Source organism: Mirounga leonina, unplaced genomic scaffold, assembly GCF_011800145.1.
Source record: "Mirounga leonina isolate KUSES-001 unplaced genomic scaffold, KU_Mleo_1.0 Mir_180, whole genome shotgun sequence".
Classification (NCBI taxonomy): domain Eukaryota; kingdom Metazoa; phylum Chordata; class Mammalia; order Carnivora; family Phocidae; genus Mirounga; species Mirounga leonina.
Window position 1 is genome coordinate 4,242,077 of NW_023270469.1, and position 18,566 is coordinate 4,260,642.

The 18,566-nt window shown below is 52.7% G+C and overlaps 1 protein-coding gene across 1 annotated transcript in view; it reads left to right on the top strand.

The window, feature by feature from the left end:
* Positions 1-18,566, top strand: part of COTL1 (coactosin like F-actin binding protein 1) — a 40,322-nt gene that overhangs the window by 13,010 nt on the left and 8,746 nt on the right. The window contains exon 3 of the mRNA XM_035024678.1: positions 11,065-11,222. Coding sequence (XP_034880569.1) covers positions 11,065-11,222 — 158 coding nt within the window. The remainder of the gene's footprint in view (positions 1-11,064; positions 11,223-18,566) is intronic.

An 18,566-nucleotide genomic window follows, 5' to 3' on the forward strand; every position in this document is an offset into this window, starting at 1 on the left:
ATCACAGGGCTAGCATTTGTTTGGGGAGTGCAGGGGCAGATAATAGACAGGCTGGCAAATTGGACCACTCAGAATGGAACGAGTGCCATAAAGAAAATAAAACGAAGCCACAGCCTGGAGACAGACCACAGTGGGGCCTGAAGAGGAGGGGAGACTGAGGCAAGACCTGAATGAGAAGGAGGTGGACTCTCGGGTACCTGGGTGAGGAGTGGGCCCAGCAAAAGGGAAGGCCCTCAAATCATACATTATCTGATCATAGCCTCATGTCCAGAATATATAAAGAACTCTTATAACTCAACAAGAACAAGATAAACAACCCAATTAAAAAATGGGCAAGGGATCTGAACAGATATTTCCCCCAAGAAGACCTACAGATGGCTAATAAATGAAAAGACGCTCACCATCATTAGTTATTAGGGAGATGCACATCAAACCATTATGAGATATCACTACCCACGCACTAGGAGGCCGTGGTGAGGGTGCAGAGAATCGGAACCCTCATGCGCTGCTGGTGGGGAAGGAAAATGGTGGCAACACTGTGAAGGACAGTTTGGCAGTTCCTAAAAAGTTTAAGCCTAGCAAGTCCACTCCTTAGTATTTACCCAAGAGAAATGAAAAGACACGTCCCCACGAAAACCTGTATATGAACGTTCCCAGCGACATTATTGGAAACCCACCCAAACGACCATCATCTGATGAAGGACAGACAAAGTGTGTCTCTCCATATGGTGGACTATTATTCAGCCATAAAAGGGATGGAGTACCTTTTGAGATGTGAATTACCATGCTATTACCTGGACGAACCTTGGAGACGTTATGCCAAGACCCAAGAGGCTCATATTGTAAGAGTCCATGTGTTCGAAGTTTCCAGAACAAGTAAGCCTGTGGAGATAGAAAGCAGATGAGTGGTTGCCAGGGTGGGGACAGGGCAGGAAGAGTGACCACTAGTGGGCATGAAATCTCTTTTTGGGGATGATGAAATGTTTTGGGATTAGACCTTGTGATCATACTAAAAACCAGTGAACCATACACTTAAAAGGGCGTGTACCTTTTTATGGTATGTAAGTGATATCTCAGTCTTTACAATGTGTAGAAGAAAGGGGGTGAGCGGGAGGACAGAAATCCAGGAGGGCTGTGGCAGCGAGCCTGGAGGGAGGTGGGGGGCAGGGCGAGCAGAGTCCGGAGCGTGGCGGGCCTTGTGGGTTACGGTGACAACTCTGGGTTTTACTTGAGCATTTTATTCCTATGGCTTCAGTTCTACAACCTTCTAGCATTTAGCCTTGGTCCTTTTTGTGGCAAACTCCCTGGTCAGTATGTTTAGCTCTGTTTCAGACCTGTTCTGTTTTAGACCTGCCCGTCCCCTTGGCGACCCTCCACCCCAAGAGCCCCTCAGATGCACTCAGCGCTGTGGGCCCCTCCACCTGCCATGTGCATTTGACCTCCTGGGTTTCCAGTCTCCTTGCCACTTCCATTTGCTCCGTGATAGTTGACCTTCTGTCATCACTGTCTAGCATTTTTTACTGCCAGCTCTGTGCCGGGCCCCCTTCTGAGGGCTTTAGCTATCAATTCTGATGAGGATTGATATCCAGAGACACAGTGCCCACGGCTGGGTCCTCATCTCCCCTGATCCAGGACCCGGCACTAGGCTGGTGCCGACGATCTGTTTGTTTCATTGCCTGAAACCCTGGCGTCGGAAATGAGCGCTTAAAGAAAAGAGGAGGTTCTGTCTTGGATATTCAGAAGGGGTAATAAATAAGTGAGTGACTAAAAGTAAAACAAGTCAGCTAAGTGTCCTGGCAGACTTGAAGGCTGGTATGTTAACAGCCGTGGGGATAAAATCCGTTCGTGAGTTCTGTCCCCACCACCCAGGGGCTCTGAGGCAGCGATGGGAAATCCACGCCCCAGCCCAGAGAACTGGGGATCAGTGGGGGAGGCCACTGAGCCACGGTCAATCCACGGAAAGAGGCGGAGCCGGCATGCTAGCCTGGGTGTCCTTGTCCCCCCCCCGGGCTGGTGAGGTTTAGCGCTTGCTTTGCTCACCTGTGGCAGCATCCTTGGTGACATGAACATGAGAGGTAGAGAAGACCCCATGTTACGCGTCTCTCGATAATTCTAGTAACATCATGCTGGTCTGCTTTCCCCTCGTGCTTTTATTTAAAGGGCACATTTGTCCAGACCAGTCAGTCAGCTGCTATCCGTCTGTCCACATCGGATCATTTCTGCCTGTCTGTTCACTCCTGCTCCCTGGGGGCGGAAGCCCCGCTTCTAAAATCCAGGAAGGGGATTGGTTTTATATTTCTAAAATGGCATCTCCGCTGAACTGAATGCAGCCGACAACGGGGGACTGGAGAGCTTTCTAGCGGCCATAGAAGAGGGGCCAGGGGCTCTTCGCATACTCAGGGCATCTTTATTGAGCATGCACAGTGTGACTGGCACTGTCCTGGGCATTTGATAGAGTAGGGGACAAGACTCCTGCCCTCCTGCAGTGTAGGGATGAGCCAGCTATAGGAGCCCTCAAGAGAGCCATCCTGAGCCCTTAAATGCTGATTTTACATGCAGTAATAAGCCAGTTATATGCTCCTCTCGCCTGTGGCAAGTCAGAGATAGAAGAAGGGCTTGTAGAGGAAGGCGTCTGGACTTGCCCCCAGAAGCTGTTGCTCTTGCCTGTGGAGTTCTGTCAGAATCTCTCCCCTGAGTTGTTAACATGACCCCTTTTGTCCTTATCTTGTTAGCTGGATGAACTCTAGGTTGTCCTTCAAGACCCAGATCAAACATCACCTCCTCTGTGAAGCCTGCCTTGATTACCACTCCCCAGGCAGAATGAGTTTCCTTCTTTCTTTGATGTTCCCATTCGCCCTGTGACAACTTGTTGCTAGGGCACTGACTCCATCGTGTAATTACACTTTGTTTTTGTTTGCCAGGCTAGACTGGGTATCTTTTGAGGGTACGGACTGCGTCTTCTTCAGCAAAGTGCCCACATCACAGGTTGTTATTGTCTGTCAAGTGACAGACTGATGGCCGGGGAGGACCCTGCAGCAACGTGAATGCAGAGCCGAGCACAACAGAGGAGTTTTGCGCTGGGACAGACACTTCAGTGTCCCCAGGGTGTCCCACTGCAGGTGCCGGAGACATGGGCTCCGTCTGGGGGAACTGGTTATGGCCTCTGTTCTCTAAGCCAGAAGGTAGAGCCTGGTGTAACACGCTGACTTCCATTTAAGGAAGTAAAAGTAACCATCAAAAAAAAAAAAAAAAAAAAATCTGGTGCCTTGTCATTGGGGGAGAGCCTTCAGCTACCCAGATAATTTGGGTATCCAGATCAGTTCAGTCCCGGAGGGTCCTACCGAAGTAATCATCTTGCTTTTCCTCTGGCTATCTTGTACTCCATTTTCTCGTGTTCTCCGGCAAAGTAGGAAGCTGGGTCATTTCGCATTTAATGAAAATGCAGTGAGTAAGGAATCACTGGAGAAGTCTCCCGCTTCGAGGAACGGGGTCACCAACATCCACCTGCACACGCAGCGTGGCCAAGGATGCGGAGACCGTGTGCTCATCCACGTGCGCACACGCAGTATAGAGCTCGTAAACAAATCAAATCTCCACGCTCTCTGAGCAGCGAACACAGCGGGGTTGTATTCCTAGGATAATGGGCTTTATTTATTTTTTTTTTTTCTTGTGCTTCGTGTTTTCTAAACATTTTTTGAGGGGGACAGGAGGGTTTTTTTTTGTTGTTTCTTTTACCAATCAGGGCAAACAATAAAAATCACCTTGAAAAAGAAAGAGTGAGTAATTGGGGCTTTTCAGGAATGATAGGTCTCCTCCCTTCGAGGGAGGAACTGGGTCCTGTCACCCTCAGGCCTCAGTCCCCTCCCCGGGGCACCCAACAAACCCTCTGTCCTCAGAGTCCCAGGGAGAACGCTTTCGACTTCCCAGGCCCTGGTCTGTGACTGCCTGCCCGCCCCCCGCCGCCCACCCTGTGAGCAGCCCGCTGGGAGGGAGAGCTGATGCGGCTCTTGTCCACGGTCCGCTCATCCCCTCGCCCTGGGCAGCAGGATGTTAGAATTCTTTCCCATTTCCTCTCGTCCTCGCTCCAGGGAGCTCGCCTGGTGGAAGCTGACAGCTCAGCTTTTTGGTGTGTGGGTTGTTTTCTTCCTTACTGAACCTTGTTTGCATAACTTCTTAGGGAGTCTATATAAGGTAAGGTCAGCTTTAGAGCAAGCTCTGGGGCAATTTCCTCCCTGCTTCTCCTTCCCCTTTCTTTTGTCTTGCTCTGAAGTTCACTGTTGGGTGGAAATTATGAAACGAGGTACTCTCTCTGTCTCTCTGTTGGCCAGCATGTGTGTAGTGGGCCTACTATGTGCCTGGTGCTGGGGGATGTAACAGCGACTGGACAGATATGAAAGGAGCTAAATAGATCCACAGGACATACACCAGAGTGGTTACTGAGGTGGTTAGACTCTTTATTTTTGCTTATTTGTACAAACTTGCGGATTATTCTCCACTTTGTGTTCTGTGTGAAATGAAAAAAAAAATTGTTCAGGCATTTATAAACGATTCTCAGTCTCCTCTGGGTTTTGTCCCTTTCCAGCCAGGGCTGGATTCAAGGAGAGGCAGAGGGAAAGACTACAGTCCCTTTTGGGAGAAGGTGGGGGTCCTCGGTCAGTGCGGACCTTGCATCGGGGTCACCCTGGTGAGAATGCTGGGTGGCATGGTCAGAATCTGCCTCTCAGTGATGACCTGAGCTGAGGGGGATTTCAAGTTGGGGTGGGGGGGGGGGAGTCCTTGAGAGCTTGGTGGAGATTCTGTGCCATTCGCAGTTTTTGGGAAAATACGGGGCGGCTCATCCTGGTGGCCGCGGTGATCCCAGTGAAGTCTGACTCCTCCTTTCCTTCCTCTGTTCCCATGCCCTGTGTGGTCATCTCGGTCATCTCCCCTCTTCATGTCTCCTCCCACACCCGCCTTGTCCTAAGCACTTAGCATCACTCCCTGGTCCTCCTGCCATCCCCTCTCTCGCTTCTGAATCCCTCCTGCTGGTCCAGCCGCAGACAGAGCTGAGGAGGAGGTGGTGAGGGGTAAAGGTGGCCATCAGGAGAGAAGGGAGGGAAACGCAGGGTGGAGAAAGGGGTGAAAGGAGAGCCCGAGGCAGGGAGGGGCTGTGGAGGAGAGTGCACAGTGACCACAGTGACTGTCTGGGTGCTTGCTTGGTGCCAGGCCGCGCCCGCAAACTTGGCAGTGGCGGCCTCATGTTGCGTATTAACTTGCTTAGTAAATGAAGGCAAGGACCTTGCAGAGAGAAATAGGACGTGAAACCAAGCGGACCCTGTCCGGTGTCTCTCGGTCCTAAGCTGGCCGGGCCGTGGGGCTGTGGGAGCTCTTTCACACCGCGAGGCCTCACAGACCACCCAGAAGGTCAAGTTCTTTTGCGAGTGGGATTTATTCACGCCATGTGAGGGCCATCTTTCCATGACTGAGACTCTGGCTGGGTGGGAAGAGGCAGGTGTCCACAGCCCTCACTCAGGGACGAGGCCTGACACGCAGTCAGCCTGGTCTCTGAGCTCACAGTGCTGGCCAGAAGGCAATGGGGGCGGCGTTGACGGTCCTCAAGGATGGCGCTCCTGGCCTTGCTTTGTTGCGGGTTGGCGTCTCCTCCGAGACGGAGCTCTATGTGATCTCGTGATGCATTTGTGACTCCTCATCAGTGATAGCTCATGTCTAATGGGCAATCTGGAGGGGACAGGACCCCTGCTACCCCGTGCCGCGGCTCAGTAGCTCTGTTCCTAAAGATGGCTCTTCTCTTCCTTGGGCTGTGGGATTTGAGTGAGGGAGAGTCTTGGGGGGACCGTCCTGATGGTCTTCGGTGTTGAGGTACTCAGGAGTCCTGCCTAGATGCCTCTGAGTGTGTAAATTCTGATGTTGAGAAGCCAGGCCATACAGGAAGCTCCTTTTCATGATCACTTCCTCAAAATAAAAGAAGTGTGGGTGGGAAGGAAGGGGGTGGGCTGAACTTGGGGCACTTCAGCTTTTCTGCCCTTGAGACCTTCCGTGTCCCCCCTCTCCTGCCAGGGCTGGTGCAGGTTCTCTTCCCCTCCCCCACTTTCTCTAGGTCAGTGCTTCTCAAGCTTTGAAGGCACCCGAATCCCCCAGGGGCACGGCTTCCCAGAGCTCCCAAATCAGCAAATCTGGGGTGGACCCTGAGTAGCCACGTTCCCATGGTTTCCTGGGGGATGCTGATGCGGCTGGTCCGGGCCCCCCGCTCTGGGAACGGCTCTCAACCGGTGCTCCAGCAGGCAGGGAAAGTGGTGTCTGGCGGCTTATCACGTCAGCATTCTGAGCCTCAGTTTCTTCAGCTGTAAAATGGGCCTGGGAGCAGAGCCGACCGCACGGAGAGCTTGGGATGCAGAAACGTGCCAGCACGTGTATGCGCTTTGAACGGTGCCTGGCATGTCCTCGGTGCTCAGTAAACGGCTTCTGTTATCCTTAGCACCCTTGTTTGTCTAATCTGCCCGCCACTGTGCTCGGCACCTAGTAGGCCTGTGAGTAGTGCTCGCCAAGCGGTGGCCGATGCCTGTGTGCCTGGGAACGCCCCTGCTTTGACGCTCAGAGGAGCGAGTGTAAGTGTGGGGGGCGCAGAAAGCCAGCGGGGAGGGAAAGGCAGGAAGGCCACTGTTGGGTCTGGTGGGTCGGAGGCACTGAGGCCCCCGGGGCACTTTTAGCGGAGAGGTGGGGACCCAGGAGCCACGCCCGGTGCATATCCTGTTTCCTGTCATCCTCACAGCTATGCAGATGGGGGACACTGAGGTTTAGAGCTGTGGGTGCATCTGGTGCAGGTCACAGAGCTGGCATGAAGGTGGGGGAGCTTCTAATGGATTCCGGAACTTGCGCTGTTAACCTGGGTGCTGGGGAGCAGAAGGTGAACGGCTGAGGCGGCAGCCGGTGTAGACAGCTGTGTGGAAGTCTCTGTAGAAGACAGGGAGCTCAGGGGTCTGTCTGTAACCCCACCGGGGTTACCCGGAGCTGCACCCTCAGCTCCTGAGCCTCAAGCTGGAAAGATGTGCCATTGGCCCTCTGGGGACCGAGTGGCACTGTGAAGGTGACGGCCGTCTCAAGGACCCACGTCCTCCCGGCCAGATTCCATCACAGTGGGCACACCCGGGTGCGTGCACACACACATGCAGGAGCACGTGTTATCCACGTGTACGATGTGGCTTAGCTCTGCCTTTCCGTTGGTACACCCACGTTTTCCTGTGTGTGAGCCGGGTACCAGCAGGAGAAAAGGGAGGGGAGGGCTGTTCGGCACTCAGATGCCATGCTGGGGCCGGGCGCGCGCATGTGTTTTGTCAGCCCCGTTTGTCCAGAAGAGGGAAGGTGGCCCAAGTCATGACTAAGAACAAGAGCTTCCCCTGCGCCGGCCGGCTGGAGGTCAGAACGGGCTCAGAGCCTCCTTCAGGGTGAGTGGGATAGAGAGGCTTCAGGTCCGCGTGGGCGGCTGTGACAAGGTCGCTCGGACAGACCGACTTTCCCTTGCAGACTCAGCTGACCTTGCAGGTCGGGCCAAATCTGGGGCCGCAAACATTTGTAAGCATAACGTGACTCTTGGATTTTCAAAAACGTCAGCAATCTCGTCGGCCAAAGCATTGTCAGATAAGCCCCAGCAGCCACCCAGGAAAACCGTCCCTCCTGCCGTTAGAATGTAAATGACATTGGGCAAGGTCCACGGCTGCCAGGTTCCCCATGCCCGTGGGGGGTGGGGGGTGGGGGGCGGGGGGGCGTGACTCGCTTCTTGTGCATCTCACACTTGGTCCCTGGCTGGTACGTGGGGCACACGGTTTGCAACTTTCCCACCTGGAGGCCTTGGCCATTGATGGGGCGCTGGGAATCCAGCCGCAGTCATGGGCACCCAAGCCTCCAGGCTTCCAAGGTGGGGCTGGGAGACACAGAGTGGTTCCCATGGAAACGGGCTGCTGTGCTTTTGCTTGCGTTGCCTTGGCATGAGCACGTCGGGAGGTGCCCGACGTGCGGCCCTGCCTCCCCCTCAGATCGGGCAGCGATTTCATTAAACGCCTGCCACGGCATCTCGGTTTCCTCCACTACGGCTGCTCGGCTGCTCAGAGGAGCGTGATGGCTTCCCGAGGGCAGCTCCGGAACCGGGGGGCCTCCCCCCACGCCGTCTGCACCAGCCTTGCGTGGCTGCGTACATTCAGTTCCCCCGCCCCGCCACCCTGTTTCCTGTGCTCACTGCCCACCTGGCAGCTCACGGAGACGTTCCCACCGTGGCCGGGCCCGGCGGGTTGCACGCTGTTCCTATTTAATCCTTGTGGCCGACTGATGGGGAGGTGCACAATCACCCCGATTGGGAGACCTCCCAGACGTGCATCAGCAGGCGAATGGATGAGCAGAAGGTGGCATATCCATAAACTAGAGTATTCTTTGGCCCTAAAGGGAATGAGGGACTGATGATGCCACGATGTGGATGAACCTTGCCAACGTGCTGAGTCAAAGAAGGCCATAGATTGTGTGCTTCCATCTATGTGAAATGCCCAGAGTAGGCAGATCCAGAGGCAGAAAGCAGATTAGTGTTGCTTCAGGCTGGGCAGAGGGGCAGGGGAAGGACTATAATGGGTAGGGGTTGGGCGGCACAGAATTGTGAATGTACTCAATATCGCCGAATCGTACCCTGTAAAGTAGTTACAATGGTGAATCTTATGTTTTGTGACTTCTACCTTTTACTGTGACTTTTTCTTTTTTTAGAAAAAAAAAAAGGAAGGACCAAAAAATATCACCCCATTTTACAGATGAGGCAGTTGAGGCTCCGGGCTTGGAGATTAAGTCAGTCCTCGAGGATAAGAGATAGATCCCTCGCCCCCATGTGGGAGTTCCTGGACTCCTGCTTCCTTCCCTCCCACGGCCAGTCTGCCACCAAGCCCTTTTGATTTGGCCCGTGAAATGTCCCTGAGACTGTCCTTCTCTGTCCCCACTGACCCCCATGGTCCATTCCCACAATGGGTGTCTGCCAGACTCCTGTGGCCGGGTGGGGGCAGTTCCCCCAAAGGAAGGGGGCTGGGCAGACACACCCAGGCCACCCAGGCCTCGGCTTACCGTCACGTGTCACCTTGGGCACATCCCATGACCTCTGAGCCTCATCTGTCAGAGGGTGAAGTGCATGTTGATGAAGGCAACAGTGGTGTCCCCTCCTCCCCCATGGCCCACCTCACAGCATCATTTTAAAGACCACCTGAGATAGTAAAACATCAGTGTGTTTTATAAACTGTGACTGGGTGATGGTGACCTGTTTCCTTTAAGACATCGACGCCATGGAGCCACCTGGCCTGGACCGTAGGGTCCGAATCAGGAGTCTGTGGTCAGCTGAGAACCGTGTTCCTTGGCTTCCCTGGCCGCCCATGAGACAGCACCGCTTGTAGGCCAGGATGTGCTCAGGCTCTGATGTCCTAACCAGGCGGCGAACTTAACCAGCTCCAGATCTCCTTTATACTCAGAGGGCGTTGGCCTTGGGTCTTGGTGTAAACCTATACTCTGTGTGGGATTCAGCAGGGAGGCCCTGGGAAGCCTAAGGAGGAAGAGACCTTGATTGACAAAAAAATGAAAATACAGAAAAGCTCCCATGTGGTCCTTTTACCCATAGCATCAGCGTCACCTGGCAGCCACTTAGAAAATGCAGGCTCCGGGGCCCCATCCAGGACCTGTGGACTCTGAATGTGCATTTTAGCGAGATCCCCAAGTGATTCAGACACACACGAACACTTGAGAAGCACAGCTCTCCACTCGCTTTGGGGACCTGAGAAATCCTAAAGCCAGCAGCTGGGCGCCCTTTGAGAACGGAAGAGCTGAGCCGAGCAGCTAGCCGGAGGGGAACACCTGAAGCCGGTCCTGGGCCGCCGTCTCCAGCAAGGGACAGTGATGAGCTCTCCCCGATAATCGCAATTAAAATATGGACTGTTTAGGAACTAAGCTGACTAAGGATATATAATTTCCTCAAAGAAAAGCACAGAATGTTGGTGGAAGACACAAAGAGGGTCTTGATTCAGTGGGGACACAAACTGCCCAAAAGTTCATTCTCAGCTGGGGGCAAAAGGACGCGGGGCAATGTCTGGCGACGTTTTTGGTTGTTATAACTGGGGCGCGGGGGGTGGTGTGATATTGGCATCTAGTGGGTGGGGGGCCAGGGATGCCGCTCAGCACCCTGACTTGCCCAGGATAGTCCCCACCACTGAGAGCGATCCAGCCCCAAGAATCAGGAGTGCCGAGGTGGAGAAACCCTAGCTCATCCTAGTGGGAAACACACACACACACACACACACACACACACGGGTCACTCTAAAAACTCAGGACTGTCGCAGATATTTTGGGTAATGCATAGCAATGGTGGGCTATCTGAAGGGACAATAATGAAAAAAAGCATGGTAATGAAACAAAAGGTAGATAGATGTGGACCAGTGGAACAAACCCCCCCCCCCCCCGCCCCGAGGCCTTTTAATAACAACAGATCTGTAACATATAGCCAACAGGACGTGCCCATTGGGACAATACTCAGCCTTCTTTATTGCGCTAATCCTCCAGCCATGATCTAGACAGGCCCAGCGGTCCTAGGGCCATACCCCATGCCAAGATCGGGGCTACTCTGTCCCCCCACCCCCCACTTCCCATCTTAGTTCCCATTCTGAGCAGCACCTCAGGGAACAAGAGGACTTGAGGAAGGTTTCGCTAAGTCAGATCCAGAATCTGAGCCTTCCTTGACCATGTGAGGGATGCGGGGTGGGGGTGGGGGGTGTCTCAGGCTTAGTGGCCAGAGGGGCCTGTGTTCCCAGGCCAGTATGGCCTTGAACTGCCCCCACGGCCCTGGGAGTGTCACGTGCCCCTCCGTTCCTAGCTGTGAACTGGGTCTCAGAGCCTGTGGTGCCGTTGCTGGGTTATACGAGGGGATGTTGTGCAAGGTCAGCGTCGGGCTCCTGCCCTGTTGCTCTGGGAGCATTCTGGCTCGTGGCTCCTCCTCGGGAGCAAAGTCTTGGGACGTTTTCATTGAGCACTGTGCCCTGTTTTTGCTGTTGACGACAGATGACGTCCGGTTGTTTGCCTTCGTGCGCTTCACCACCGGGGATGCCATGAGCAAGAGGTCCAAGTTTGCCCTCATCACGTGGATTGGCGAGAATGTCAGCGGGCTGCAGCGAGCCAAAACCGGCACGGACAAGACCCTGGTGAAGGAGGTCGTGCAGGTAATTGGTCTTGGGTTCTTCCTGGGTCCGGGCGGGCCACATCCCACAAAGGATCACCATCCCCAGGGACGGGGTGGGCTGGGTTTGGCTCCTAGGACGTAAAACAAACTGCGCCACATCTCTGGACCCCCAGAGCCACTGAGGAAATGTTCCCAGAGTTGTTTGCGGGGTGCGGGGTGCGGGCAGGTAGCCAGGTTTGTGATTGTGACCACCACATAATGGAAACATGGCAGCTGAGGGCCTACCTTTGAGATGGGGCAGGTGGTTCATGAAGAAGGGGGCTGGAAGGATGATCGAAATGGTAGCCACTGTCTACTTGGATCATGGGTGATCATGGCTGACTTCCAGTGGTGGCCACGAGGACCCAATGGGAGACTTCATGCATGGCCTCTAAACAGTGCTGGGCATGCGGTAGGTGCTCAGTAATAACGCTTATTCCCCAGTCCTTGCTAGGTTAGTAGGAAGAGGGGTTTTGTCCCTGAGTTCCTGAAGTTTTAGAGGGCTCTCTATTTCCAGGTGTTTCTCTGGTCCGGATGTAACCGAAATTGGTACTGTCGGAAACTTCCAAGGTGGTTCAGGTGGGGCGAGGGCTTGGGGTCACGCTGAGAAGAGAAAATCTGATTTCCAGAAAGATAAACCAGGGGAAAAGGGAGCTGATGGAGAGTTCTCTCCTTACCAAAGGGTTCTCTCTTTTGCAAAAGGGTTTCTCAAAGCCCCCGATCAGGAGATGGTAGCTTACGGGTACGGGCTTGCTTTCTCAGCGGATGAAGATGTTCTTGAATTGACTATGGCAATGGTTGCACGTATCTGTGACTATGTGAAAAACCATTGAATTGTAAAAACCGAAAACAGAACAAACACAAAAATAGGCTGTATAGAACGTGGTCTCGTGGATTGGATCCTGGAACAGAAAAACCGGTGAAATCGGAACGAGTTCTGGAGTTTAGTTAACAGTAATGTTTCAGTGTCGGCTTCTCAACTGTGACCAGCTTAGTGTAGGAACATAAGATGTTAGCCCTCACACACACGGAGTGTGGGGTATGTGGGAACTCTCGTACTGTCTCTCCGGCAGCCTTTCTGTAGGTCTAAAATTATCCTGCAAATAAAACTTTGACTTAAGAAATAATGTTAGGAAAGAAAAAAGAATTCCCATCCTTGCATTATCGTGGCCTGTCTTTTCCATCCGCCCTGCCAGCTCTGGGGGCGAGCTCCCCCACCCCAGCGCATCTCAGCCTGCAAAGCGCACTCTAGGTGGGCATCCCCCCCGCCATGACCGCCAACCTAATTTCATAAATGATGCAGCTGCAGTCTCTGTAATGAGCGTTTTTCTGGTGGCTGAGTTTGGTGCTATTTGGTTTACAAGTGCACTGTTACGTACTAAATGTTCCCCTGTTGTTGGCCTATTGAGTTGCTTCGAGTTTTTATTTTTATAAATAATGTTCCAACCCACATTTTAATACATGCAGCTCCTTTGTCTCTCCCACGGAGTTATTTCTTTAGGATCCATTTTCAGGAGGTGGGGTTCCAGAGTTAACGGATGTGAAATCATTTTTAAAAGGTCTGAGTTGTCAGATGATCTTCTCTGAGCGCGTTAGTACCAGGTCTGGGACCCAGTAAGTGTTTATTTAATAAACGTCATTGAGTTCACATCCTGGTGAGCGTCACTAGCTAACACCGCTCTGCACCCTGCTCAGCACTGACACCCTTGCTCTGGAAAGCCCCCTACTCAACCCCGCGGGCTGTTTTTCTCCAGGTCCCTTTGGGATTTAGTGGTTGCCCAGTTTTCAGGGGTCTCCTTTGTGGCAGCAGAATGAAAAATGACAGAGTGCCTGTTCTGTGGCCAAAGGTCGCCTGCTGCATTCCACCTTCCATGCGTGTTCCTCTTCCGTTGGCCAGCCCGGACCTGTGTGGCCAGCAGGGGAGGGCATGTGGGGAGAGAACGCTTGCCAGTGGGGCGGTCTTTTGAATTTTGCAGGGCTCCTTTTTTCTTTCCATTTAAAAAATTGTGGTAAAATGCAGTAACATAAAATTGCTCATTTTCCCCATTTTAAAGCATATGACTCAGTGGTGTTAAAGCACATTCAGTGTTGGGCAACCACCATCCCTGTCTAGTTCCAGAACTTTTACGTCACCTCCAAAGGAAACCCCGTCCCCATGAGCAGGCTACAGAGTTCCTTTCAGGTCTAGAACTCGGCTCAGTTTGGTTGAGTGAGCCAGGGGCCGAGGGTGATTTTTCGGGAAATAGAATTTTTCGGTGTGGGCGCCTGGGTGGCTCAGTCGTTAAGCGTCTGCCTTCGGCTCGGGTCATGATCCCAGGGTCCTGGGATCGAGTCCCACATCAGGCTCCCTGCTCCGCGGGAAGCCTGCTTCTCCCTCTCCCACTCCCCCTGCTTGTGTTCCCTCTCTCACTGCGTCTCTCTCTGTCAAATAAATAAATAAAATCTTTAAAAAAAAAAAAAAAGAATTTTTCGGTGTGAAGTTTCACTTGGAACTGTTGGTCATAATACATTTGTTTGCGAGCTCAGAGACCTTGAAGGGGAAAGGGGGATTGCCTGGCTTTCTAAACTGGGCAGCGCAGGGTTTCCAGCCTTCAGGTGTGGCTGGATCCAGGGGTCCAGCAGTAGCTTCCTCTCATCTCTCTTTTCTCTGGGTTTGGCCTCAGGTGGCCTCTGTACAGGAGCAACGGGCCAGGCTAGGGTGCTTCTTCTGGGTCTTGATCCCAGGGGAAGAGGGAGCCCTCAGTGTCAATCATTCCCTTAAAAGGACCCTGATTGGCTCAACTTAGGTCACATGCACATCCCACGGGCAGGGAGGCGGGCTTCATGATTGGCAGCTCAGGCACGTTCCCAGGTGTTAAAGGGATGCTGGTAGATGGAAAGACCCCCTTGTCCCCTGTGGCCGGGGAGCTGGGATGCCGTCTCGAACTGCAGGTGCAGTGTAGTATTTTGACCATTACCTTTTGCCATTTTCACTAATGCATTTAAAAGGGTTTATTATCTGAAGCTATCACAATACCTCACATTTATGCTCCAGTTGCAAATACAGCCATTTAAGTTACAAAGGGTCAATTTTGCTGGCACAATGTGTCTTTCCACAGTCACTAAAATCCTGCTGATCCTGGCACACCAGCCAGTTTCCCCTCTGTTTAATAGGGACTCAGAACAGGTGTTCTCTAAGGGACCTTCCCGATGGGCCTTTCTGGATTCTGTGTCTTGTGGATTGTGGCACTTCTCCACATGCCTCTTGCCATGAATTCCATGTGAAAAATCAGTGGATTGCCTGTAAGATTGCTGATAAACCCTTGGGTTTTATTGTAATGAAAGTAATAGACCCACATCCTTGTACTTTGCCTGAAATGTAGACAATGTAAATGGACATAAGAGACACTAGAATCAAGAAAGGCCGATCTTTGTGCCCCCTGCCTGGCCGTGGCCAAGTCTCTTTCCTTCCCGGGCTGTAGTTTCCTTATTTAGAAAATGAAGAGTTGAGTGGGTTGACTTGCTAGGTCATATTCCGCTTTGAAACGTTTTCATTTAAAAAGGGTGGCACTTTGTTTAGGGCGTCATTCCTTTGAAGGAACCTCATTTTACTGTGTCGGGCAGAGGGGCACTGCAGTGCTGTGGTCTGAAGTGGAGCTCTTTGAGCCAGATGCTGTGGGTTCAGATTTCAGCTTCAGCCCTGGCTGTGCAGCCTCGGGTGCGTTGCTTACCTTCTCTGGGCCTCAGTCCTCTGAAGTCCAAAACAGGGGTAATACAGTATCTGCCTCTTAGCGTTGAGCAAATGGAGGGCAATGCTTGGAAGCATGTCTGGGAAAGACCTGGCTGTGGTAACTGCCCTTATTCCTAGCTTCCCCTTTTCGACAAGACCCGTGAGGCACAGCTCTCTATCTCCCTTGGGCATTATTTCCTTAGAAGATGGTAAGTCTGTGGTTGAGCCACATCGCCTCGTTGTCCTGCACATGGCTTGGACCAGAGTCCCCGCCATCAGCAACACCAGAGTCCCCGGCCTGGCCCACCCTTGCCAGTGCTGACATTGGCCAGTTCCTCCCTCCCCCGGGGCCTGCTGCACAGCTGCATTAGCAGATGGGGCAACTGGGCCCAGGGCAGTGCTAGGACTTGCCCGAAAGCCCTGGCTCCCAAGCAGCAGACCCAGGCTGGAGCAGCAGAGGAATTCAAAATCCGGAGGTTCGACCTGGGGTCTCTAGTCTGTTTCTCAGCCAGGCTGAGAAACTGAGAAAGGACTGTGCCCAGGGGAAAGGGAGACAAAACAAGACAGTCTCCCGGGCAAATCGGACTGGACGGTGGTGACGCCCAGACTGGGGTCGGGGGTTTTGGCCGGACGGACAGCATGCCTGGCTGCCCCGCCCCGGCTGTCGTCTGCCACACAGAAGGGCCCGGCTGGTGCCGGGGACAGAACACCCGGGCCATTGTTCTGGCGTCTGTACAGGATTACGGGGACAAGGCAGGCCCCACTGTTAGGGGCCTGCTGTCCAGGCTGGCCCAGGCTGGCTTGATTTAGAGCAGACTCGGTCGGTGGTGCATCGTGCTTGCCTTGCAGAATGGCTTTATTCGTGTGATCCTTTCATTTATTTATTTATTCATTTTAAAGATTTTATTGATTTATTTGACAGAGAGAGACACAGCGAAGAGGGAACAGAAGCAGGGGGAGCGGGAGGGGGAGAAGCAGGCTCCCCGCCGAGCAGGGAGCCCGATGCGGGGCTCGATCCCAGGACCCCGGGATCATGACCTGAGCCGAAGGCAGATGCTTAACCGACTTGAGCCACCCAGGCGCCCCCCTTTTATTTATTTTTTAACATCCTATGAATGTTCATGGCGTGGAGTGACCAAGGTCCATCTCCGCTTTCACCCTTGGGAAAGTAGGGCAGTCCTGTGCCCCCAAGGAGCAGTGAGGGCAACAAGGACGGACGTTTCAGTGACTGTGTGGAACTCTCAGCTTAATGTGTATTGTCATGGCTTCGAAACCCCAGGAGCGGGGTCATGCTGGACCCCCTCTCACCCCACAGGGCCAAGACCAGGTATACCCAAGGCTCCAGCAAGAGGGCCACATCTGTGTATCCCTGTGCTAATAACATGCCTAACGATGGTTTTATTGTGCTCCGCTGTGTGCTTGGCATTTTGAAGGACTTTCCCCATATTGAAATCATTACTTTTTTGCCACAGCCTGGTTCTATCCCTCTCCTCATTTTATAGATGAGGGGCTGGGGGCCCAGGGAAGCTGAGTCATTTGCTCAGGGTCCCAGGGCTTGGACATGGTGGAGCCCTGCCTGGTGCCCAGACCGCCTGGCCCCAGAGCCCCGATGCAGTCACCTGGCCCCGCTGCCCGTTTCCAAAGTCCTCAGCACCAAGAAAATGTTCTGAGGCCACATGCGGTTTGGAAACCCTACTTTTGTCGATTCGCATGGCCCATTAAAGGCTCTGAGTTGTGCGGGAAATAAACCTCTTAGATTTATTTTTAAACTTACTCAGTCTTCTTGATGGTAGAGCCTTTAAAATAAAAACTGGAAATGGAATATCATTGCTCAGCACTTGTTTGAAAAAAAAAAATAATGCTGCTATGTCAAATGGAAAAGAGCATGGGCTTAAGGGGATGTGAGACGCAAGTTGATATTCTAGCTCCGTGAACTCCTTGCTTTGGGACCTCAGGCAAGTAACTTTGTCTTTCGAATCTATGAAAAAGATGTTATAAAAAAGAGAATGTAAATTTCCGTGGGGCTGTTGGAAGGATTAAAGAAATGCAAAGGGGCAAGGGTTTCTCTATTTTGGTGACCCATGAACTCCTATTCATCCTTCAAAACCTTCCTTCTTTGTGCCATTCTCCTACCAGCCTCCATCAGAATTAATTGCTCCTTCATGTGTGTTTCTACTGTGATCCCATGAATTATAGATTCCATGAACTATAAATAAATGACCCTAGATGGTAATCCCGAGGGCAGGGACCATGGCAACGTTATTACAGAGCTAGGAAAACAGGTGTTAAAAAGTGAAGAAACAAATCTGTTCACACAGGCCTCAGACCGTGTCTTACTTTTTGCACATTCCTAGGACAGAGGAAGAACATTCCTAAATGTTCAGTAACTGGTCTCAGGATTGCATTAAATTGTGGAAGCCGGTTACACTCAGGGAGGGAATTGGGGGTGGCCTGGGATTTCCAAACACTCTGCTTTTGTTTCTGTAGCAAGCAGAAGTGTGAGCTGGCGGGGTTGGCCGGGAGAACCCGCACTCGTCCGTGTCATGAGATTTAAGGGGCTGATGCCGCCCGCACTCTGGGGACCCGGCTCTCTGGGGACCGACTGTGGCTGCTTCGAGGCTCTCCAGAGGGTGTCAGCTGTTTGTTTTCACCAGGAATGTTGATGCTTCTTCAAGCTCGTGGTTTATGGAAAGGCCCTTTATTCTCCGAACCAGAAAGGGCCTTCTGTGCTCATGCATTTCACCTGGGCCTGGGCTCAGGCAAGGGGGCTTTTTGTTGCTTGTGTCCTATGTTTAAGACACAAACGACCTGATCAGAAATACAAAGCCCCAAGCAGCCTGCGAAGGGCGGTGTGGGTGTCACGGATGGGGGCTAGGATTAGTCATCATGGACCAGGTGCTGTTACTACCCCCATTACTCAGATGTGGAGGCTGAGGCAGAAGCAGCTCACGGTGGGGAGCCATGGGACCCAGTCTGTGCTCCTGCTGCCAAGAAGTTACAGCTCTTAGGAGAGAGAGGAGGATGCCCCACATGCTGAGCCTGGCACATAACTGGCCGCTGCTTGCACGAGCCAAGAGCTCTGCCTGGCGGGCTGGGGCCTGGGTGCCCCTTGCTAAGCCCCAGATGGGTCCCAGCCCTTGGCCAGCCGGTGGTGGCATGGCCACTGGCATACGGTTTCCCTGCAGCGGGGACCTAGCTAGGACTCAGGGAGGTCTTCACCGAAGGAGCCCAGAGCACTGAGATCAGTCCCCTCCTCTTCACGGGTGACATGAATGTACCCCACGACCTTGTTGGGCTGGAGTTTCCTGTGCTCTTTGCAGCTTGTGTCCTTGGGGTTGTTCCTGTTTCTCGTCCCTTCCATGGACCACGCCTCACTTTTGTAAAGACCTTGTCACGGGCTCCATTGTGGGGTCCAGGCCCAGCCCACCACTCAGCCGGTGTCACCTTTTGCTGACTACTTACTTCGTTTCCCTGAACTTGAGCTTCCTCCTCTGAAAATTTGGGATGATAATATCTAACTCATGGGATTATAAAAATTAAATAAAATATGGCATAAAATTCCTGATGTATATGAAGTGTTCGATGCAGATACTCTTTACTTATTCAAGTTTTGTTGAAATGGGGAAACAATCTGGT